Below are 23524 nucleotides of genomic sequence, written 5' to 3'. Positions count from 1 at the left end.
GCTCCCGTACGCCTCATCGCATAAACACCTGTCGCCATCCGTCCGGTACGTTTTGTACCGATGGAAACAGCAGGGAGAATTTTTGACCCCGTAAACGGGTTTTTTTTTCCTCTCACCAAAAAGGCTCAGCAGAAGTTTTGAGTGAGTTATGTTGGAGAAAAACTGGACGCTGTGATTTAAAAAAACACAATCACGCCCTCTAAAATCCTCTCATCGGCTCCTTTCGACTTTTCCTGAGAGTAGCGGTCGTCGACTTGGTAAAACAGCAATCGTCTTCCACAAAAAACAAACTTTTCAACAACGATAAAACACAGCCGATGGTGTTTATTGTCAAAGTGTGGGAGTAGGACAATGTTATATGTGCATAATTCATTATTGTGTTCTCTAGCTGTGCAACAAACTAAGCTACAGTATATACAGACATCTATCATTAACTGTTGATAGCTGGATGACAGTTATACTGTATAACAGTAAATCTAGTTGGCCGGTTTGCTTGGGCAGGACGGTCCCTAAAAGACGATCCGCGAGACGCCCAAGACTTTGGTATAATCTGCTTCAAATGCAAAATGGTGACTCTTACTCTTACAGTGTAATATCAATCAATACAACTAAACACATCCATTTAAAAACATCCACATGAATATACTCAATGCAAGAAATGTTATGCAGAAAAACTCTTCCCTCCCGTCCCGCCCCCTCCCCCCCGCATCCCCAACATCTGTGTCTTTCTTTTATCTCCATAAAATCCAGTAAAGGTTAAACAAACATTTAAATGTTACATATCTCATTAAAGTAAAAGAGAATAACGTTATGAGGACCCTCAGTCTAGATAGCAACGATGCTTTGTGAAAAATAGATGTATAGTAGAGTGAACTAAACATTTACATGACTTTACAGGTGGAAAGGAAACATCGCTTTGACATAACTCTTTAGAATAATAATAATAATAATAATAATAATACAGCCCCACAGTCTCATGAACATGCCGTGATGTCGTTACTCACTCCGATCAGCGTCCGTGTGACCTGGGCCACCGCGGGCCGTCACAGGTTCCCGTTTGTGTCAGTGTGGATACTTGGGTTGGGTTTTTTTTTTGTTTAAAGTGTGCATGTATGGATGTCAGTATGTCAGTGTGCGTGTGCGTCCGGAAAGGCTCAACAGTCCCCAGAGTTGTGCGAATGTGGCCCGGTCTCCATTTTCCAGTCTCTCTGGTCGGCGGCGTCCCCCTGGCCGTGCTGGGAGGCGACCGGGGACAGGGACATCTGTCTGCGGGGGTTGCCGCTGTGCATGGTGTTCCAGTGGCGCTTCAGATCCGACGCTTTGATGAAGGCTTTGTCGCAGGAGCCGCAGTTGAAGGGCCGCTCACCCCGGTGCTGCCGTTCGTGGTCTTTCAGGTGGGACTTGTGCTTGAAGGCCTTTTCGCACAGCTGGCAGGCGAACGGCCGCTCGTTGCTGTGCACCCTCTCGTGCCGCTTCAGGTCGGGCCCCCGGATGAACGCCTTGCCGCACACCACGCAGCGGTGCGGCTTGAAGCCCGAGTGGATCTTCAGGTGCTCCTTGAGGTGGGCGGCCGTGGTGAAGGCTTTGGGGCAGTGCTCGCAGCCGTACGGACGGTTGGCGGTGAGCAGCCGCTCCTTCTTGGCGTTGTGGTCCAGGGGCTTGGCCCCGGCGGTCTGGCAGGAGTTGTGGTCGCGGTGGCCGTACAGAAGGTACTCCAGCTTCATGTCTCCGGAGGTGGAGGAGCCCCAGCCGTGGCCGTGCGGGTCCTTGGCCATGTTGGTGTTGTAGTTGTGCGGCTGGGCCACGTGGGAGCCGCCGGGCCCCATGCCGTCCATGCCCTGGTCGTAGAAGCTGTTCTTCCTCACCTCCTCCATGGCCAGCTCCTTCAGGATGGCGTCCTGCGCCCGCAGGCCGTGGTCGCCCGGAGCCTGGTTCTCGCGGGTCTTCATGTTCGTCAGCTCCCGTTTCTGGGTGCACAGGTTGTCCAGGAAGTTGATGCCCAGGATCTGCCCGGACGACATCATCATGTTGATGTCCTTCTTCCTCACGGCCAGCCGCGCCGTGTACATGTAGTTCAGCACCTCCTCGAAGATGTCGGAGCGGATGAAGTCCAGCTCCACGATGGAGTTGTCCTCCTCGCTCTGCTTCTTGAAGAGCTTCTTGAAGTAGTTGCTGCAGGCGGCCAGCACGCAGCGGTGAGCCCGGAACTCGATGTTCTCCACCACCACCACCACGTCGCAGTGCTCGCCCTCCATCCGCTGCTGGTTCAGCATCTTCAGGAAGGTGGCCTTGTGGTCGTAGTCGATGTACCTCAGTAGATCAGACATGTTGCAGGTCAAATAGGAGCAACCTGGAGAGAGAGGGAACACAACAAAAATAACTAGTCTGAAAATGCAATGAATTGGCAGACAGATAAATTCAATAAAAATAAATAAAATGATCTTCAGTCACGAATTTGAGGATTTAAAAACACAAAAACCAGGGCATGCATCCTGCACAGCTGAGGGGCGGAGCAAACAATAACAATCATTTTTTCCACAAACTCGTGCAACTTCTGCACTGTTTGGAGTGCAAAAGTAAATTGCGATTAAATGCGTTATTTTTTTTTGTTGCGTTATTTTTCTGTAATTAATTAATCGTAATTAACGCGACAAAGTCCCAGCCCTAATATATTACAGTAATGTTTTTAGCCCTGATTTAAAGGATTTATATATATATATATATATATATATATATTTATATATATATATATATATATATATATATATTAGGGATGCCCCGATACCATTTTTTTCACACTGAGTACGAGTACTAGTATTTTCATTTGTGTACTTGCCGATACCGAGTCCCGATACGATACTTCTACCACAAAAATAACTAGGCTAAAAATGCAATGAATTGGCCGACAGATAAATTCAATAAAAATAAATAAAATGATCTTCAGTCACGAATTTGAGGATTTAAAAACACAAAATCAGGGCATGCATCCTGCACACCTGAGGGGTGGAGCAAAGAATAACAATAACCAAAATAAGTTACAGACAAAAGCACGTTTGCAGGAGTTTTTCTAATTAAATCATGCATTAAAAAAAAGATATAGTAAAAGAAAAAAAAAAAAAAAACACGACAGGCCCAAAAGGCAAACAAACCAGCCGCAGTTGGTGCCAATTAAAAAAAATAAAAATAACCAAAACAAAAACTTGAGCAACCAGACGGGCTTTTATTAATACGGACAACGCATTTCTGTCGCGGTGTTTACATGTCAGGCCGAGCTGAAGCAGAAAGGACGAGCTGAGCGGGTGTATTTCACATTTCACTGCGCCCAGCCATTTTGCTGCGAGGCTGCGCCGCTGCTGGAGCTGCAGCTCCTGCAGCTCCGGCAGCGGGGCCGCCGCTCCAACAGGCCGGCCAGCCGGCCCCGCGGAGCCGCGGACAGGAGCGCCAAGCGCGGGGAGTGAAAGCGTGTTTACCTAAAAGCCTGAACGGGGAGCCTTATGTTGTCACGCAGGGCAGAAGACGACGATCCAGAGCTGTCGTTTTTCCTCTTCCTCCTCTTGTTGTGACTCCGAGGCGCCACAGGAAGCGCGGCCTCGCTCTGCCGCCAACTACAGCGCCGGAGCGGGAACTGCAGCCCGGATCGTCTCCGCCCAGGAGGAGGTCTCACTCCGGCGCGGAAAATCACATGCACAAAATCATATGTGTGTAAGATGCACATAGGCCAACATTTTAATTTAATTTAATTTATATATATATATATATATATATATATATATATATATATATATATATATATATATATATATATATATATACATATACACACAGGACTGTCTCAGAAAGTTTGAATATTGTGAAAGTCCTTTATTTTCTGTAATGCAAAAATGTCATAAATTCTGGATTCATTACAAATCAACTGAAATATTGCAAGCCTTTTATTATTTTAATATTGCTGATTGCTGAGTATTAGGGAAGAGTATTAGAGCCATGAAGGAGAAAAAATATTTGAGAGGGGAAGATTTTTTTTATTGTGCACTTCGAGAAAAAAGTCGAAATGTGGAGATTAATGTTGAAGTACAATTTCGAGAATAAAGTCAAAATTCGCCTTCTTTCTCAACAGTTCGACTTTTTTCTCGACATTCCGACTTTTTTCTCGAAGTGTATAATGAAAGAAAAAAATCTTCCTCTAAAATATTTGTATTTTTCTCCTGCCTGGCCCTAATACTCTTCCGTATATATATATATACATATATATATATATATATATATATATATATATATATATATATATATATATATATATATATATATATATATATATATATATATATATATATTATGCCATGCCTTTCAGGAAATTAATATTTGAATATATTTAATGAGACTCCGAATATATTGAATGAACCCTGAATATATATATTTTTTATCCTTTAAATCAGGGCTAAAAACATTACTGTTTACTGAAGCCTACTCTTAAATTAAATAATTACCTGCTGCTGTACTCTACTGCCCTTACTTTGTTACAACTTGTGCTTTTTATTATTTTACCTCTTTTCTTATCATTCTATTTGTTATTTACTGTTAAATTGTGTCTTGCTGCTTTTAATGTTGATGTAAAGCACTTTGTGTTGAATTGTGCTATACAAATAAACTTGCTTTTTCTATTCATATCGTTCTATTTGCTGTTTATCTGTTTATCTTTTGTGTGGGTGTTTTTTTTCTCCTTTCTTGGTTCTTGTATATTACAGTGCTGAGTGAGTGAGATGGAGATATCGATTTCCCCGAGGGAACTTCCCAAAGGGATTAAAAAAGTTGTCTGAATCTGAATATAATTAAATTAATTTTAACAATTTATTTTCAAGAATTAATAGAATATAAAACATGTATTAATACCATAATGTATGAGACTTGCCAAAACATTACATCAGCTTGCTTAAATCCTTTTATCTGGACCTTTTATGTTATATGTTAAAAAATATATGTATATATATATATATATGTATATATATATATATATATATATATATATATATATATATATATATATATATATATATATATATATATATATATATATATATATATATATATATTTAATAATTATAATGTTAAAAAAAAAAAAACTTTTATAAACTACATTTTTGTGGTACTAGTGGCCTTTATTTAGAAACTAGCTAGACAGGAAACAGGTAGAGACATTGCAGAATAGAGCGAGAGGCTGGGACTCGAACCTTTACTGCCCACAAGAGGACTATAGCCTCTACAAACAGCACCTGTTCAACCGACTGAGCTATCCAGGGCCTCTGGAGCTCCTGTTTTAAATGTTGTTTCTATGGCGACATCAGAGACGATGCACAACTGGGTCTTGGTGGAAATCTGCGTGGTTAATCTGCAAGGATGCACAGCCAGTCACAACCAGGATGGCCGAGTGGTTAAGGCGTTGGACTTAAGATCCAATGAGCAAATGCTCTCGTGGGTTCAAACCCCACTCCTGGTAAACGAGAGGAGGTTAATGATTGCTGGGTGTGTACCTAATCAAAATGTACATGTTTTAGTACAGTAATAATAATGGCTGTGTTTGGTTAAAAGTGGGTGGTAGTCTAGTCTAGAGAGGGGGAGAGGGGGAGAGGCCCTGATCAAGGCCTTAATGGGCGAAATGGTGTGTTTGTTCTCTCAGATGTAAGTCGCTTTGGATAAAAGCATCTGCTAAATGACAGTAGTAGCTTCAGAATTGGGTTTATTGGCCAAGTCAGGTCAAACAAAACAGGGAATTTGACTTGGTTATTTTGCTCACTGGACAATAAATAGACAAATGACAGCTCTTATTAACATACAATTAAGAAAAAGTGAACGGTGCAGCAGACATGGTTATTGAAAGGTGCATTTTTACAGCATAATAATAATACATTTTATTTGTAGAGCACTTTTCATGAATAATCTCAAAGTGCTTACAAGGTGAAAAAAAATCAAGACACATAAAAGACTAGAAGTAAAAAAGTAAAAAGTAAAAAAGGATAAAAATAATAAAAACATCTAAAAAAGACCTGGGAAAGCCTTCCTAAACAGGAAAGTTTTAAGCCCCTTTGTAAAGGTGTCCACGGACTGGGGTTGACGTAGCTGTTCAGGGAGGGAGTTCCAGATGTGGGGGCAGCGGAGCAGAAGGCTCGGCCTCCCATGGAGTCGTGGGGGGGCTGATAGGGGAGGTTGGTGTTTTGTGAGCGGAGGTTCCGGGTGGATGAGTGAGGGGTCAGGAGGTCTTTGAGGTATTGAGGGGCAGTGCTGTAGATGCAGAGGTGGGTGATGAGGGCGATCTTGAATTGGATTCTTGAGGTTATGGGAAGCCAGTGTAGGTTCTGGAGAATAAGGGTGATATGATCGTATTTGCGAGTTTTCATCAGAGTTCGGGCAGCACAGTTCTGAATGAGTTGGAGTTTCCGAAGGTGTTTGTTGGGGATACCGATGAGCAGGCTGTTACAGTAGTCAAGCCTGGAGGAGATTAGAGCGTGGACGAGTTTTTCTGCATCGGGGAAAGTGAGGAAGGAGCGGAGTTTGGATAGGTTCTTTATGTGGAAGAAGCAAGTTTTGTACAGATGTTTGATGTGGTTTACGCAGAGGTGGACAGAGTACTCGACCCCAGTACTTGAGTAAGAGTACAAATACTACTGGTCAAAATTTACTCCGTTACAAGTAAAAGTAGCTCAGTCAAAATATTACTCGAGTAAGAGTAGAAAAGGACTTGCTTTTAAAGGTACTTAAGTATCCAAAAGTAAATGCTTTTAAATTTACTTTAAGTAAAAGTAAGAGTAAGAGTAAATTTCTTATTTTCCACATCAGTAAATTACTATATTTTTTCTAAATTAATTTAAGGATCTTTTAACTCTTGTTTCTGAGAATTAACTCTTTGAAACCAGCTGCACTGATGTGCTGCTTTTAGAACCACAATGTTATATAAAACCTGCAGAAACACCAAAAACAAATCAAATGAATGGGATCATAAGAGGACAGCAGATGATGCAGAGTTTATTAACAATCATGAACTGAAACCAAATGAACCTGCACCATCCAACTAAGTCTGGATCCCCCTCAAAGACCACTGCTTTACAAAAAAAGCAGGCGTAGCCATTGTTGCGGCTATTATATGTCTTGACAAACACAGGCTACTTTGGCGGTATCGTTTTGAGGAGGCGTGACGTATTTCCACTTTACGTACATCCCAGTGGAGAGCGTGCACTGTGATAGGTCTCCTCCTTTGACAAAAACAGCTTGTGTCCAATAGGATTTTAGGGAAGAAGAAAAAAGAGCAGACCTGAAAGTAACGAGTACTTTTCAGCCTTCCTAGAAATTTACTCGAGTAAAAGTAAAAATATTTTTCTTGGAAATGTATTCAAGTAAGAGTAATAAGTACCAAAGAAATCTAATACTCAAGTAAAGTACAAATCCTCTGGATATGTACTTAAGTACAGTACTCAAGTAAACTTACTCCGTTACTGTCCACCACTGGGTTTACGAAGGTGAGTTGTGGGTCCAGCTTCACACCGAGGTTTGTAACAGAGGTAGAGAGGGGGATGTCTTGACCGGAGAAGGAGATGGTGGTTATGGGTGATGACTGGACCTGGTGAGGGGTGCCAATTCGTATGGCTTCGGTTTTGGAACTGTTTAGTTGGAGGACGTTGTGACTCATCCACGCCCTAATCTCCTCCAGGCAGGTGGAAAGGGCTTGAGTGGGTGAAGATGAGAGGATTGAGGTGGAACGTAGGTTGGGGTCAGTCCGGAGGTACAGCTGAGTGTCATTGGCATAGCAGTGAAAAGAGATGCCGTGCCGGCTGGAGAGGTCCTAGGACAGATCCTTGGGGGACACCACACGTAACATGGAAGATCCCAAGCTGACATACTCTGTCCTGTCAGCAAGGTAGGAGGTGAACCAGTCCAGTGTGGAGTGATGGAGACCAACGTCGGTGTGCAGACGGCTTAGGAGGATATGGTGGTCAACAGTATCAAAGGCTGCTGAAAGGTCAAGGAGGATGAGCAGGGAGGGGGATCCAGAGTCGACGGAGATGAGAAGGTCATTGGTTACCCTCATAAAGCTGTACTATGGGCAGTACGGAAACCAGATTGGAAAATTTCAAATAGAGAATGTTGTTGAAGATGTTCCTGTAGTTGTGTGGCAACAGCTTTTTCAAGCACCTTGGACAGAAATGGAAGATGTGAAATGGGCCGGTAGTTGGAAAGACATTCTGGGTCGAGGCTGGGTTTTTTCAGAAGAGGCTTGATAATGGCAGTCTTGAGTGACGGCGGGACATGGCCGGAGTTTAACGAGTGGTTTATTATTTGTGTGATAAGAGGGCTTATAACAGACAGGTTGGATTTCATGAGTGTTGTAGGAATCGGATCCAAAGTGGAGGTGGAGGGTTTCATTGTTCTGATGAGACTCTCAACTTCGGTCTGTGTGACAGGAGCAAAGGTGCTAAAGGGTGCAGGTTGAGGGCAGGCAGGTGGCAGAAATTGGGCTGAGGAGCCTGCGAGCTGAGACCGGATGGAATTGATCTTATCCTTGAAAAATGCAAGAAACCTGTTGCAGTGTTCTGCTGTGGAGTCTGTCTGGGTTTGGTTTTTGGAAATAAGGAGAAGATTTATAGTGGAAAAAAGCTGTTTTGAATTTCCTGGACTGCTGTTGTTGATGTTTGAATAATAGGTGGACCGGGCTTCTTTAAGGGCTGCTGCATAGGCCTTTTGATGGTCTTTGTAGGCCAGCTTGTGCACCACCAGGCCGGATGATTTGACTCGTCTTTCAATGGCCCGGCCAGCATATGAATGCGGTTATTATTATTAATATTATTATTGCACAGTGATTGATTACTCTGAGACTGAGAGATGAGAGTTGATCAGAGCAACAGCTCCTCCCTCACCATCCTGTCTCCACCACCGACTCCTTCAGGTTCCTGGATCCACAATCACTCGGGGCCTCGGGACCACCCACATTAACTCTGCACCTTTCACTTTTTAACTGTATATATGTTAATAAGAGCCATTTGTCTATTTACTGTTTGTAACTATTTAAATCTGGGTTCAGTGAGCGAAAAAAAAAAACGAAAACAAATTCCCTGTCATGCATGTTCATAGTTGACCAATAAAGTTTATTGTATTCTATTCTATATATACACATGCATATATGCACATAATTTTATTCAATTTTTTTTATTTCTTTTTTTTCTATTCATATAATTCTATTTATTGCTATTTATCTTTTATATGGGTGTTGGTTTTTGGTGTTTTATTTCTCCTTTCTTGGTTCTTGTATATGACAGTGCTGAGTGAGTGAGATGGAGATATCAATTTCCCCGAGGGAACTTCCCAAAGGGATTAATAAAGTCGTCTGAATCTGAATCTGAATCTGAATATAATTAAATTATTTTAACAATTTATTTTCAAGAATTAATAGAATATAAAAATGTATTAATACCATCATGTATGAGACTTGCCAAAACATTACATCAGCTTGCTTAAATCCTTTTATCCGGACCTTTTATGTTATATGTTAAAAAAAATAATAATAAAAAAAAAAATATATATATATATATATTTTTTTTAAATATATTTTTTAAATAATTAAAAAAAATGTTAAAAATAAATAAACTTTTATGGCACTAGTGGCGACATCAGAGACGATGCACAACTGGGTGTTGGTGGAAATCTGCATGGTTAATCTACAAGGATGCACAGCCAGTCACAACCAGGATGGCCGAGTGGTTAAGGCGTTGGACTTAAGATCCAATGAGCAAATGTATCTTAAGCAAATGCTCTCGTGGGTTCAAACCCCACTCCTGGTAAACAATGAGGAGGTTAGTACTGTACTGTACTAAACTAAACTAAAATTTACATGTTTAGTTTAGTACAGTAATAATAATGTGTTTGGTTAAAAGTGGGTGGTAGTCTAGTCTAGCTACAGGCCTGGCTACAGACTTAATGGGCGAAATGGTGTGTTTGTTCTCTCAGATGTAAGTCGCTTTGGATAAAAGCATCAGCTAAATGACAGTAGTAGAATCAGAATTGGGTTTATTGGCCAAGTCAGGTCAAACAAAACAGGGAATTTATTTATTTATTCGGTTATTTTGCTCACTGGACAATCAATAGACAAATGACAGCTCTTATTAACATACAATTAAGAAAAAGTGAACGGTGCAGCCGACATGGTTATTGAAAGGTGCATTTTACAGCATAATAATAATACATTTTATTTGTAGAGCACTTTTCATGAATAATCTCAAAGTGCTTACATAAACAAGGGAAAAAAAATCAAGACACATAAAAGACTAGAAGTAAAAAAGGATAAAAATAATAAAAACATCTAAAAAAGACCTGGGAAAGCCTTCCTAAACAGGAAAGTTTTAAGCCCCTTTTTAAAGGTGTCCACGGACTGGGGTTGACGTATCTGCTCAGGGAGGGAGTTCCAGATGTGGGGGGCGGCGGGGCAGAAGGCTCGGCCTCCCATGGAGCGGAGTCGTGGGGGGGCTGATAGAGGAGGTTGGTGTTTTGTGAGCGGAGGTTCCGGGTGGATGAGTGAGGGGTCAGGAGGTCTTTGAGGTATTGAGGGGCAGTGCTGTAGATGCAGAGGTGGTGATGAGGTCAGTGCTGTAGATGCAGAGGTGGGTGATGAGGGCGATCTTGAATTGGATTCTTGAGGTTATGGTTACAGTGTAGGTTCTGGAGAATAGGGGTGATATGGTCGTATTTGCGGGTTTTCATCAGAGTTCGGGCAGCACAGTTCTGAATGAGTTGGAGTTTCCGAAGGTGTTTGTTGGGGATACCGATGAGCAGGCTGTTACAGTAGTCAAGCCTGGAGGAGATTAGAGCGTGGACGAGTTTTTCTGCATCGGGGAAAGTGAGGAAGGAGCGGAGTTTGGATAGGTTCTTTATGTGGAAGAAGCAAGTTTTGTACAGATGTTTGATGTGGTTTATGAAGGTGAGTTGTGGGTCCAGCTTCACACCGAGGTTTGTAACAGAGGTAGAGAGGGGGATGTCTTGACCGGAGAAGGAGATGGTGGTTATGGGTGATGACTGGACCTGATGAGGGGTGCCAATTTGTATGGCTTCGGTTTGGAACTGTTTAGTTGGAGGAAGTTGTGACTCATCCACGCCCTAATCTCCTCCAGGCAGGTGGAGAGGGCTTGAGTGGGTGAAGATGAGAGGATTGAGGTGGAACGTAGGTTGGGGTCAGTCCGGAGGTACAGCTGAGTGTCATCGGCATAGCAGTGAAAAGAGATGCCGTGCCGGCTGGAGAGGTCCTAGGACAGATCCTTGGGGGACACCACACCTAACAGGGGCTGTTTGGGACATGGAAGATCCCAAGCTGACATACTCTGTCCTGTCAGCAAGGTAGGAGGTGAACCAGTCCAGTGTGGAGTGATGGAGACCAACGTCGGTGTGCAGACGGCTTAGGAGGATATGGTGGTCAACAGTATCAAAGGCTGCTGAAAGGTCAAGGAGGATGAGCAGGGAGGGGGATCCAGAGTCGGCGGCAGTGGTGTAAAGTAACGAAGTACAAGTACTTCGTTATTGTACTTAAGTAAGATTTTTGAGAATTTGTACTTTTATTGATACTTTCATTTTTCTGTACTTTTACTTTTACTTCGTTACATTTTCAAGGAAAAAATCGTACTTTTAATCCGCTACATTTAAAATTGGACACGTCGTTACTCGCTACAAATTAAAGCCATGAGAACAGCACAGCGGGGGATGATTTATGGTTCCGCGTTACACCGGCGCAGAGCTACGGCGTAGGGTACGCGGCGACGCACACCTTACGCCGTAGCCTACGGCGTAGGTATGCGTCGATTTAACGCTGAACCATAAGGCGGACGGGAAGGAAGGGGGGGCGAGTGAATTGCCGGCGGGGGAGACTCGGCCTCCCCGAGAAGGAGCCGCAGCCCCTGGGAGAGTTGCGCCGCAGAGGCGGGCCGGAAAGGCCGGAGGAACCGCCGTCGCGTCGAGTACCGATGAAGACTGAAGCCTGAATTATCGGTCCGCGTTAAATCGACGCAGAGCCTACGCCGTAAGGTACGGCGTAGGGTACGCGGCGAAGCGCACCGTACGGTGCGTGTCGCCGCGTACCCTACGCCGTAGGCTCTGCGTTGGTGTAACGCGGAACCATAAATCAGCCTTGAGCGGCAGCCGACGCTCAAGCCGACGAAATTAAAATGGGTTAATGGAAACAAACGCTAAAGGGGTCAGAATAATATCACCATTATTTAGAGTTGTAAGCAAATTCTTGGATTCTTCATTTCTTTGCAATCCTTTTGAAAATAATTTTGTACTTTGAATTTTGTACTTTGTACTTTGTACTTTTTACTTTTGTACTTAAGTACATTTTACACCATGTACTTTTGGTACTTTATTATATTTAATTTGAGGTACTTTTATACTTTTACTTAAGTAATTTTCTTAATGGGTACTTTTTACTTTTACTTAAGTAATTTTCAAGCAGAAAATTTGTACTTTTACTTAAGTACAATATTTTTGTTCTTTTTCCACCTGACTCGGCGGAGATGAGAAGGTCATTGGTTACCCTCATAAAGCTGTACTATGGGCAGTACGGAAACCAGATTGGAAAATTTCAAATAGAGAATGTTGTTGAAGATGTTCCTGTAGTTGTGTGGCAACAGCTTTTTCAAGCACCATGAAATGGAAGATGGGAAATGGGCCGGTAGTTGGAAAGACATTCTGGGTCGAGGCTGGGTTTTTTCAGAAGAGGCTTGATAATGGCAGTCTTGAGTGACGGCGGGACATGGCCGGAGTTTAACGAGTGGTTTATTATTTGTGTGATAAGAGGGCTTATAACAGACAGGTTGGATTTGATGAGTGTTGTAGGAATCGGATCCAAAGTGGAGGTGGAGGGTTTCATTGTTCTGATGAGACTCTCAACTTCGGTCTGTGTGACAGGAGCAAAGGTGCTAAAGGGTGCAGGTTGAGGGCAGGCAGGTGGCAGAAATTGGGCTGAGGAGCCTGCGAGCTGAGACCGGATGGAATTGATCTTATCCTTGAAAAATGCAAGAAACCTGTTGCAGTGTTCTGCTGTGGAGTCTGTCTGGGTTTGGTTTTTGGAAATAAGGAGAAGATTTATAGTGGAAAAAAGCTGTTTTGAATTTCCTGGACTGCTGTTGTTGATGTTTGAATAATAGGTGGACCGGGCTTCTTTAAGGGCTGCTGCATAGGCCTTTTGATGGTCTTTGTAGGCCAGCTTGTGCACCACCAGGCCGGATGATTTGACTCGTCTTTCAATGGCCCGGCCAGCATATGAATGTGGTTATTATTATTAATATTATTATTGCACAGTGGTTGATTACTCTGAGACTGAGAGATGAGAGTTGATCAGAGCAACAGCTCCTCCCTCACCATCCTGTCTCCACCACCGACTCCTTCAGGTTCCTGGATCCACAATCACTCGGGGCCTCGGGACCACCCACATTAACTCTGCACCTTTCACTTTTTAACTGTATATATGTTAATAAGAGCCATTTGTCTATTTACTGTTTGTAACTATTTAAATCTGGGTTCAGTGAGCGAAAAAAAAAAACGAAAACAAATTCCCTGTCATGCATGTTCATAGTTGACCAATAAAGTTTATTGTATTCTATTCTATATATACACATGCATATATGCACATAATTTTATTCAATTTTTTTTATTTCTTTTTTTTCTATTCATATAATTCTATTTATTGCTATTTATCTTTTATATGGGTGTTGGTTTTTGGTGTGTTTTATTTCTCCTTTCTTGGTTCTTGTATATTACAGTGCTGAGTGACTGAGATGGAGATATCAATTTCCCCGAGGGAACTTCCCAAAGGGATTAATAAAGTCGTCTGAATCTGAATCTGAATCTAATTCAATTAAATTTGACAATTTATTTTGATGAATTAATAGAATATAAAAATGTATTATCATAATCATGTATGAGACTTTCCAAAACATTACATCAGTTTGCTTAAATCCTTTTACCCGGACCTTTTATGTTATATGTTAAAAAAAAAAAATATATATATATATATTTTTTTTTAAATAATTAAAAAAAATTGTTAAAAAAAAAAATTTACATTTTAATGTTGATGTAAAGCACTTTGAATTACCTTGTGTTGAATTGTGCTATACAAATAAACTTGCCTTGCCTAATACACCTCATAATTGAATATCTTGGGGAAATGTGCTGAGCAACTCAAAACTTAAAAGAAAAAAGGCCTGAAAGTGAAATAGCTGTATTTAAACGTTGTTTCACACTTCCAGGATTAAGAAATTGACAGAGTGAGACCTCTCGGCTTGCCAGGCTCTTTGTTACGCAGTGACGTCACCAGAGGGGCGGGGTCACCGGGGGCTTCCCAGCATTGTAGCTTCTCCTGCAGGACCAGGCAGGAAAACCCTGTTGGTTGGACTGGAGATCCTCCTAATTACACAGTACAGGGTTTGATGACATGAATAATCCATGATCCTACTCAAACTTTCAATAATTGTTCTGGAGCTTTTTCATTTAGTTAGTTTTGTGTTTGAGGTTAAGAAATCTAAAAAAGGACAGCTGCAGCTGCAGTTTACAATGCATTTTATGTTTTTGTCTCTGTTTAAAAGACTTATTGATGACAGTTGAGTAAATTCACCATGTGACATTTGACCTCACATATTAAGAGAGAACGCAATAATCAACAGGTCCAATGCAGAAAAGGTTTGGTACTGTGGTTATTTATTATTTTAGAGGAAAATGGCAAATTAAGAGTAAATGCATTTGTCACTTTTATTTCACCATTCTGCTGAGAACACGGCTGAACACGAACACTAGTCGGATACATTTGAACAGATCAGGGAGGTTCACAGCTGGCATGTTCACCATGGTTTTTTGGGAAGGGTGACATTTCTTTCTGCTTTGGGTCGAGGCCGAGCAGTGACACAAACCTAGAACCTGCTGCAGCCGGGCTTCTGTTGGAAATCATTCAAAGCCTGAACAAAGCACGTAACAAAACAAAAGACAAGGAAAAAAAAAAAATAAAACAAGAAAAAATAAAAAAATCATCTTGATTCCTTAGGTTTTGGTAAAATAGACCTGAAAAGGTGCAGTGATGTGAGCAATTCATGAGAAACAATAATAAAACACTGAAATTGCAATAAAAAGGAGAATGAAATTCAAGTAGACAACACAACTGAACCGTGGAAGATAATTTGCTGTTTCCAGAGGGAAGCTTGGATATGTACAGTGCTGCGCGGTGATCGGTGTAGTGGTAATACCTGACGGAAAATCATCGCCGTGTTTAAGGGAGTGAAGCAAGACTCACTTTTGCAAATGATGTTTGCACTTCTACAGCAAGGTTAAGTAGTGTATGCTCTCTAACATATACAGCCTACAGCAATCTTAAGCTTCTGGAGTGATGGCTTTTTCTCATAAATAAAATGTTGCTACAATAATTATTCTTAATAATCATAAAAATGCATCAAAGTCATAAGGCAGTGAAAGCAAACGGTCTGCTTGCTGCAAACGGGGATTCAGGATGCAGACGGATTGAGGACCATTTTGGAAATCAGACGGTTTTCGGTATGATCTTGTTGTTGGTTTGATAATGCGACGTTGCGTCCTCATCATGCAGAATGCATTGATGTGTATTGCAGGTGATGTTTGCGACTAGCAGCGAGCTGCAGCGTTCGGAGAGCAGGAGCCTTTCTTCTTCCGAGAGTCCCGACGTAGTATGTTGGAGATGGGGATGTTGGGTTGATGGAGGCCGGAGAGAAACTAGCCCTCGGTGTCGTTATTCCTGCAGGAGCAGAGGAGTCAGACGTCAGCACATCCCGCTTGTTTTATCACTTCTGAGGCTTGAACTGCCAAAGTGCAGCCTGAATGACACTGGAAATGAGTTGGATGAAAAGTTAGGGCAGTTTAACCCAGGTGAATAAAATCAGAGGATGACACAGTTACACGCACAAACACACAGATGTAAAAAAAGAAAAAAAAGGGGGGGGGGGGGGACACGCAGGCTAGCAGGATAACAAACAACTCATCCACTGGCACTTGTATTTCAAGTCTTGCTGTCCATCTAGAGCAGGGGTGTCAAACTCATTTTGCTTGGCGGGCCGGATTTGACCAATTTTTTTCTCGCGGGCCGCACGCAAAATAACAAAATCGGTGCGAAGATTTTTTTTTCTAATTCTTTTTTTTTTACTATTGTTATCTAATCCAATATCAGTTTAGTAAATTTTAAAGGAAATATGCACTTTGTTTACACTCTAATTATGTAAAATATATTTCTTCAGGATCTTTTCTTGAAATTTCTCGTTTTTTTTCAAATTATGTCAGATACTTTTAATATCATTTTTTTTTTATTTCGCTTTTTTATAGGAAATTTAATTAAAAGCAAAATCTTTATTACATCTGAGTGTTTCTTTGTGATTTAGAGATTTTTCCAGTACAATTAAGTGTATTTATTTTTAAAAATTGGCGCAGAAATAAAATCTGCAAATGTATTCTAGAAAACTAAAAAAATGTCGAAAACTGCTCTATTTGTGGAATAACGAGGGATTTGTAGAAGAAATATATTATTGGATATGCTGCGATTCATGGCAATTATTTATGCCTTCCTTTTTAGTAAATTAACATTTTGGTTTTTTGCGTTGGAAACTTATCGCGGGCCGCATGAAAATCTCTCTCGGGCCGCATGCGGGCCGCACATTTGACACCCTTGATCTAGAGGCTTTAAAACGTGAAGCTGTGTCATTTTGCTTCATGTGAAAGTCTCATTCATCTTTGTCAATAAGCCTCTGTGGACTGAAGGAGGAGTTACGCTCCGGCTCCTCCACGTATAATTTAATGATTCAAATATAAAACCAGAAATTTAGCCGATAGATGGAAGTATGAAGGTCAGACTAACCAACAAGAAAGAAAGAAGGTTTTAATATTAATGTAGCAGCAAACAGGAGTGATGGCACCACAAGAACAAGCTCCTGCCACATTCCTGGTGTGTGTGTTGTAACCCGAGCTGCTTCGCTCCGTCCTCATCAGGAGACAAGGGAAGTGACCTCACGTAGAGTCCAGTCTGGAGCGTTGGGCTGAAGGTCACCTTCCACAAATCCCTCCAGCTCAGGAGAACATGCTCAAGGACTAACAACACCTTTGGTGGTGAGAGGACTGAGAGGTGGACATGCAGATCCCAGAGGCTGCTAGATGTCTTCACGTTCAACTCAGACTCGCCTTTTCTCCATTTTATTCTTTTTTAGACCTATACTTTCTGTATTTCTGTATAACAAATCCTTTGATCCGAGGAGACAACCAGCAGCAACCCACAGGAAGTGAAGGCTCAGCTGCCAGATACCACAGCAGAAACCACAAAGCGCCCACGTTCATGCTCCTGAAGCTACAGAGGAGACTAGACGTCACCAGGAACATCCAGGTTAATTTAAGTGCTGAACATTAAAGTCTATCGGCCTGACCCTCGTTGCTCGATTATTAAATCTTAAATTTAAATGTGTGGAGGTCCAGAGAAGCGTCAAAGACGTGCTGTGACTAACCTGTACTCAGCAGTATTAAGGCCCTGTCCCAATCCTACCACTACCCCTCGTTTTCATCCCTACCCCTAAATTTTGCACGTTCCCGTGAGGTTAGTGGTGTCCCAATTCCTCTTTTCCACCTAGGTGTAGTGAAGAAAAGTATTGTAGTGGCTATGAATCTGTCCCTATGGATGTAGGGATTTCAGATCCTCACTAGTTGATCTAGGGACAGAAAAATTTCCCAGAATGCTTTTCGTCGTCATTTGCGGACTGAATCAAAAAAAAAAACATGGCGGACATTTCTTATTTTTTAGTGAATAAAATCAATATTTTGAGTTAGTTTCTGCATAAAATTGCGTTTTGATTACATTTCTAGCGAGAAATATATATTTTACTTTCATAATATTCACTCAGTGAATGTACATAATCACTCGTTTACCCGTTGTTGCAAAGTCTTTTTGAGAATTTCGATATTTCTGCCTGCCTGCCGGCTCCGGAGCTGATTTATGGTTCCATGTTACACCAACGCAGAGCCTACGGCGTAGGTTACGTACCCTACTCCGTAGGCTCTGCGTTGATTTAACGCGGAACCATAAATGAGCTCCGGAGCCGCCAGGCAGGGAGAAATCTCGAAATTTTCGGAGCAAATTTCTTAACAGGCGTAGCTACAACTGTTAGATTTCATCTATTAAACCAACATTTATCTTCCTAAATAATTTATTTCAGCCAGCGGTAATTCTCCACAGAGCTGCAGGTTTCTCTCCCGGGACGACGGCGCAGGTTGACCTGGCGATCACGTTTGTACTCCGGCTGCTGCTGCTCCGAGCCGGTGGCTCTTCTCATCTCCGAAAACATCGGTCAAATTTCTTAATAGGCGTTAATTGGATAAACTGAGCCCAGGTTGGGGATCTTAACGGTTACTTTTATGCCTGAAAAAATATTAAAACTTAAGTGACATATTAACAGCGCTACAGCTGAAATTAAAACAGCTTTTGGCTCTCTGCTTCCTGATTAGTGGTGGTGCTGAAAGTAGGAGTAGTATTGGGAGTATTGGGATTGGGCCTAACAGATGTGACCAACGCTGTTTAATACGTTAATAGCATCTATAAACTTCCCCATAAAAGGTTGAGTGAAGTATTTGATTAATGTTGAATTAACACACGAGAAAGAAAATACAATAAGTTGATATTAAAGATATATTAGCTGACAAATTTAAACTATTAAATGCTAAACTTTGTTGTTTATATAAAAAATAAACACATTTTGCTCTTAATTGATACATTTGTAGGAAAAAGAGTCTATTATATTCTATTATATTTGTGGCCATTTAGATGTCAAACTGAGATTAACAGCATTTCTTTACATATTATCTCAAGTTAGTTAGTTTATATTTATTTCGGTCAATCACAAACAAAAATCAACAAACAAGATAACACAGGTTTTTCCCTGGTCAACATTGTGATTATTTGACCGAAAAGGTCTGGGCTTGAAGCATAAAGCTTATCTTGCCCACCTTTTAACAGAATAGAGTATACAAAAAGAACAAATGAAGTATCATAAGTCTACACAAAATAATAATAATAGTAATAATAATAATAACAACAATAATGATGATAATAATAATAGCAATAATATGATAATAATAATAATGATAGCTCTGAAAACAGAAAGTGAAAAGATGCTAAGGAAACCGACAAAACCAATTTAAGTTGTCATTTTATCTCATGCGTGTGTGCATTCTTCTTTGTTTGCTTATTGTGTTTCTATATATGAGTCCATTACCTTTGCTTTGAATAATATCTTGTATGTTTTTATTGAATTTGCTAGTTTAAGGTCGTTGTCTAATGAGTTCCACAGTTTTACTCCTAAAACGGATATACATCTGCCCTTTGTATTTGTTTTTAAGGTGGCATTTGCTGGCCAGACGACTCCTGCTTGCGTTTAAAGGAACCAGCAGAAAACTTTTAGTGACTGAAGCTGGATGTGAAGACTTTCACTGAATCTGCTGCGGTCGGCGCCTCGCCACGGGCTCGGCCGACACAGGAAACTGTCCACATTTTTCTCTGATTTTGGCTCAAATACCGTGTGCATCCATAGGAGGATCAAAACAAGACAGGGGGAACATTTAGTGTATGTTAATAGTGCTGTTATTCAAACACGGCCATGCTGACACACTGAAAAAACACACACACACGCAACTGTGGGCAAGGTTGCAGAAACAAAGCAGAGCGTTCCCATCTGGTGAGTCACACAAGCGCAGACATGCACGCCTGCTCACCCCTCACAAGACGCGAGCAGAGGAACGTGCTCCGGGGCCAGAGAAAGGTAAAACCCGACTAAACTTGCCGGCGAGCAGCAGCTTCCACACAGAAAAACAGTGAGGGAGTTCTGATGACATGCCGCCGACAAGTTCCCTCATGCAGCTTCACGGCAGCCAAAACTCACAACACAGACGGCGGACAAGCTGAGACAGAAACGGCAGCGTTTGTGTTCGTGGAAGCAGCTGACCTAATTCTCCGCTTTACAGAGAGAAAAAAAAATAAACCCAATGGTGAAGTGCGTCAAATGGTTGCAGACGCAGGAATCTGAGGAAGAAGTTGACGAGCGGGCTCTTGCTGCTCCGTATCCTCGCTGCCAATGTGTGAAACTAGGGCTTTTTGATAACAAGATCATTGTTTTATAAAAGTCATTGAATCTGACATCCTGATTAAAGCAGGAGATTTTGTGCAAAAACAACACAAAGAAATGAGTTTCTTCAAAATGTTAACCTTTGTCTGGTGTTAACTTTCTGTTACCATCTCCGATGTTACCTGTGTTTTAAATTATCTCTAAAATACACTAAAAGCAATTATCCATCATCCAATTTGTTTCTCATCTCTTGGTTACATTGTTAGGCTTCCTTATCCATGAAAATATTGGTTTTAATATTTTTGGTATGGGACTCTGGGCATTTTTTTTTGTCAGTATAGCCCTTTATTTCAATTTTAAAAACTGGTAAAATGAGCCTCAAGAGAATCATATGAATAAATAAAAGGTTGTTGTGTTACCTGGCTATTACGGAGAGGTATTAGAACACATATCTTAAATAAATCTGTTCCATTTATTTTTTCATTTTAATATTATTAACTATAGTAACATCTATGGTGTTATGGGTAAATTTCGACCCATTTACTTCAAGGAAATGGAAAAAAAGTAAAAGGTAACAATTTCAACCAGAGCATTTTATAATTTAGTGAAAAAAAAATGTTGGATATTATTTTGTTGAAATAAAGGTTCCTGACAAAGTCATAAAGCAATAATGCAATAAACGCATTTTTGTGGTACTTTTATGAATTTAAAACCTAAGAACGGGTCGAACAACAGACGAAGGTTAAACAGCTTAGATCTTTAACTGCTGCTGAAGTTAATGTCAAGAATTCCTACAAACAGAAAGCTCTCGATCAGATTTCAGTTGGGACGCCGAGATCTCTTGCGGAGCAGAAGCCGGTTCAGCCAGTATTTAATCTCTCATCACTCCAGTTCTCCACAATGTGGACACAACGATGCATAGAAAATCCTTCAGCAGGAAACTGCGCACCATGATGGATTCTTTAACAATTTGTCAGTGTTTTTTTTTGCATTATTCATTCTTTATCCAACATAAGTTAAACACTTTCTTGAAAGGCAAACGTCTTAGATACAAAGGAGTTGTTTGAAGCTTCTGTCCAGCAGGGGGCGACGTTGCCGTCAAATGACACAGAAACTGGATGAGTCTGCCAAAAATGAAGGCCAAAGTTTTTAGACCTTTGTTATTCTGAGGTCTTTGTGTACACAAACACAAGCCTTTTCCTTTGAGGAGGAGGGGGGAAAGGTGGAGCTGGAATGACGATAGCATGATGCATAAGCTGTTAGTGCTACAGAAGCAGAGCGTTGAGGACCGCTGAGAGGACCCAAATACAAAAAGAAGACCAAACTAAACCAGACAGGACCAGGACTGGGGTCTTGTTGTCTTACCTGGCTCAGTCCTCCCCCTCCTCTGGTGTGATCTCTGTCTCTTTATGTACCACTACTTTGGTCACTGACATGTCAGGATGCTGCTCTTTAGCCTCCTTTATGGCCTGAGCCAGGGCCTATGTACGGGAGTGCAGCGCCGGCAGGGACCGCCAGGGGGGAGACAGAGAACGGGGAAGGGCAGGGAGGGAGCGGGGCGGGGGGGGATGTGGGATTGTAAGTCAGTATGCCAACGGAGAAGTCACCTTTTAGTCACATTTGTCATAGTTCCAGTATTTGTTAAGCTGCATTATGAGTTAATAATGGGTTGTGAGTGTCACATGTCTGCATCACGCGGCTGCTCAAAGTGCAACTACAGGCCCCTGGCCGCCGCTGAGGTTACTGTTCAGCACTTTCACAAAGTTATTATTCAATATTATTCAAATCAAATTGACTGGAGGAAAGTTAATGAGGGTGGTAAATGATGAATGGCATGAAAAGCTTTAAAAGACCTCGTCATGGTCGATGTCTGTGTCTCCTGTGATGACGATCCTCTTCTCGATTCTCGTCTCTGATATTCCTCCCTTTACCGTCTGACCAGCAGAAAACAGAAGCACTTAACAGACACATCCCAAGCTGCATCACAGGCGTATTAGTTACGCTGCATTCACAGTGTCACACAGGTCAATCCGCCCTCCAAGTTCACTTTAAATCCACCGCCGGTGGAGCCTTAGGTCACAAAGAAGCTGCGTTATGGGCATTTTTAACCGTGTGGAGAATTCGAGAAAAATACTCCTCAGTGTTCATTTTGAGAACAATGTTGTTATTTTTGTGGTCATCTATGTAAAACACCATAATTTGACAACAAAATATAGGTATGGCAGTCGGAGTGGGCTCACATTTACAAGAAAAGCACAATTACGGTAAATCAAAGATTTAAGAGATTCCTCAATTGAGTGAGGCATAAAATGTGTTTTCATCATTATTTTCTTATTCACCCATAAAACAGAGGCTCAGACATGCAGCAGCTGAGGAGACGTTAGAGGCTCAAGTGAAAACAGATGACCCCTGACCTTTGTGATGTGTGTGGTGGTCGTGGTGCTGGTGGTTTCCGAGGTGATGGTCTGAGCGCTCATCAACACCCCCGGGTCTGCATCGCCGTTCGTGTCCACCTGTCAATCAGGAAACGTCTCAGTATTTGTACTCTGAATAAACTTCAATGGGGCACATTTGTATAGTTTCATTGTTCAGCGATGATGTAAAAGTGCACAAAATGAACTGAAATTAACATTTTTATTCAAGTTTCACTGTTAAGTCTATACATATATACACTTATTTTCTTAATTGGTATTAAGCTTTCACTCAGTTTGTTTAAAAAACACATTTTCCCACATCTCTACAACTGTTGGACTGAACTCACAGATCGGACTCAGGACGGACGTCCAGACTGAGCTGATCGCACGTTTTCAGGACAATTTCAGTGTCAAAAAAGGGGAAAAGGCTAAAAATATGAAACTGTGTTGAAATATCAGGTGCCCCGCAGGCACCATAACTTATGATTTTTATATCTGAATGGATCCATAATGTAATGAGAGATATATATATTTAAATAAACAACAAACTGTATGTATGTATGTATGTATGTATGTATGTATGTATGTATGTATGTGTGTATGTGTGTATGTGTGTATGTGTGTATGTATGTATGTATGTATGTATGTATGTATGTATGTATGTATGTATGTATGTATGCATGCATGCATGTATGTATGTGTGTATGTATGTATGTATGTATGTATGTATGTATGTATGTATGTATGTGTGTATGTGTGTATGTATGTATGTATGTATGTATGTATGTATGTATGTGTGTATGTATGTATGCACACAGGACTGTCTCAGAAAATTAGAATATTGTGATAAAGTCCTTTATTTTCTGTAATGCAAAAATGTCATACATTCTGGATTCATTACAAATTAACTGAAATATTGCAAGCCTTTTATTATTTTAATATTGCTGATTATGGTTTACAGCTTAAGAAAACTCA

The 23524-nt window shown here is 41.2% G+C and overlaps 2 protein-coding genes and 2 non-coding genes across 14 annotated transcripts in view; 2 read left to right on the top strand and 2 right to left on the bottom strand.

Annotated features, from left to right (window-relative positions):
• Nucleotides 1-257: 257 nt before the first annotated feature.
• LOC133451872 (zinc finger and BTB domain-containing protein 14-like) lies at nucleotides 258-3600 on the bottom strand. The gene is made up of 2 exons (XM_061731021.1): nucleotides 3471-3600; nucleotides 258-2350 (listed from the first exon to the last, which is right to left on the bottom strand). Exon 2 carries the CDS (start codon nucleotides 2325-2327, stop codon nucleotides 1155-1157), a length of 1173 nt encoding a protein of 390 aa, XP_061587005.1. The 5' UTR covers nucleotides 2328-2350; nucleotides 3471-3600; the 3' UTR covers nucleotides 258-1154.
• A 1811-nt stretch (nucleotides 3601-5411) lies between these two features.
• trnal-uaa (transfer RNA leucine (anticodon UAA)) lies at nucleotides 5412-5494 on the top strand. Its single transcript has one exon. It is a non-coding gene; the product is annotated as a tRNA-Leu (tRNA).
• A 4232-nt stretch (nucleotides 5495-9726) lies between these two features.
• trnal-uaa (transfer RNA leucine (anticodon UAA)) lies at nucleotides 9727-9824 on the top strand. The gene has a single exon. It is a non-coding gene; the product is annotated as a tRNA-Leu (tRNA).
• A 5110-nt stretch (nucleotides 9825-14934) lies between these two features.
• The window catches only part of LOC133452449 (protein 4.1-like), a 77690-nt gene continuing 69100 nt past the window's right edge, over nucleotides 14935-23524 (bottom strand). For 3 of the 11 annotated variants that reach the window (XM_061731768.1, XM_061731763.1, XM_061731762.1), the window contains exons 22-25: nucleotides 22550-22648; nucleotides 21989-22069; nucleotides 21501-21616; nucleotides 14936-15781 (exon numbers count right to left, since the gene is read on the bottom strand). In XM_061731768.1, the coding sequence (XP_061587752.1) occupies nucleotides 21506-21616; nucleotides 21989-22069; nucleotides 22550-22648 (291 nt within the window). In that variant the 3' untranslated portion in view covers nucleotides 14936-15781; nucleotides 21501-21505. Of the gene's footprint in view, nucleotides 15782-21500; nucleotides 21617-21988; nucleotides 22070-22549; nucleotides 22649-23524 lie in introns of all 11 variants that reach the window. The other 8 variants (XM_061731769.1, XM_061731770.1, XM_061731764.1 and 5 more) reach the window with 7 other exon arrangements.

Source organism: Cololabis saira, chromosome 10 (genome assembly GCF_033807715.1).
Source record: "Cololabis saira isolate AMF1-May2022 chromosome 10, fColSai1.1, whole genome shotgun sequence".
Classification (NCBI taxonomy): Eukaryota; Metazoa; Chordata; class Actinopteri; order Beloniformes; family Belonidae; genus Cololabis; species Cololabis saira.
The sequence above is the reverse complement of the archived record's forward strand: the minus strand, read 5'-3'. Positions and strand labels throughout refer to the sequence as shown.

Bases quoted from the DNA above. Each gene is read 5' to 3' on its own strand.
- LOC133451872 (XM_061731021.1), bottom strand. From the start codon at position 2,327: ATGTCTGATCTACTGAGGTACATCGACTACGACCACAAGGCCACCTTC.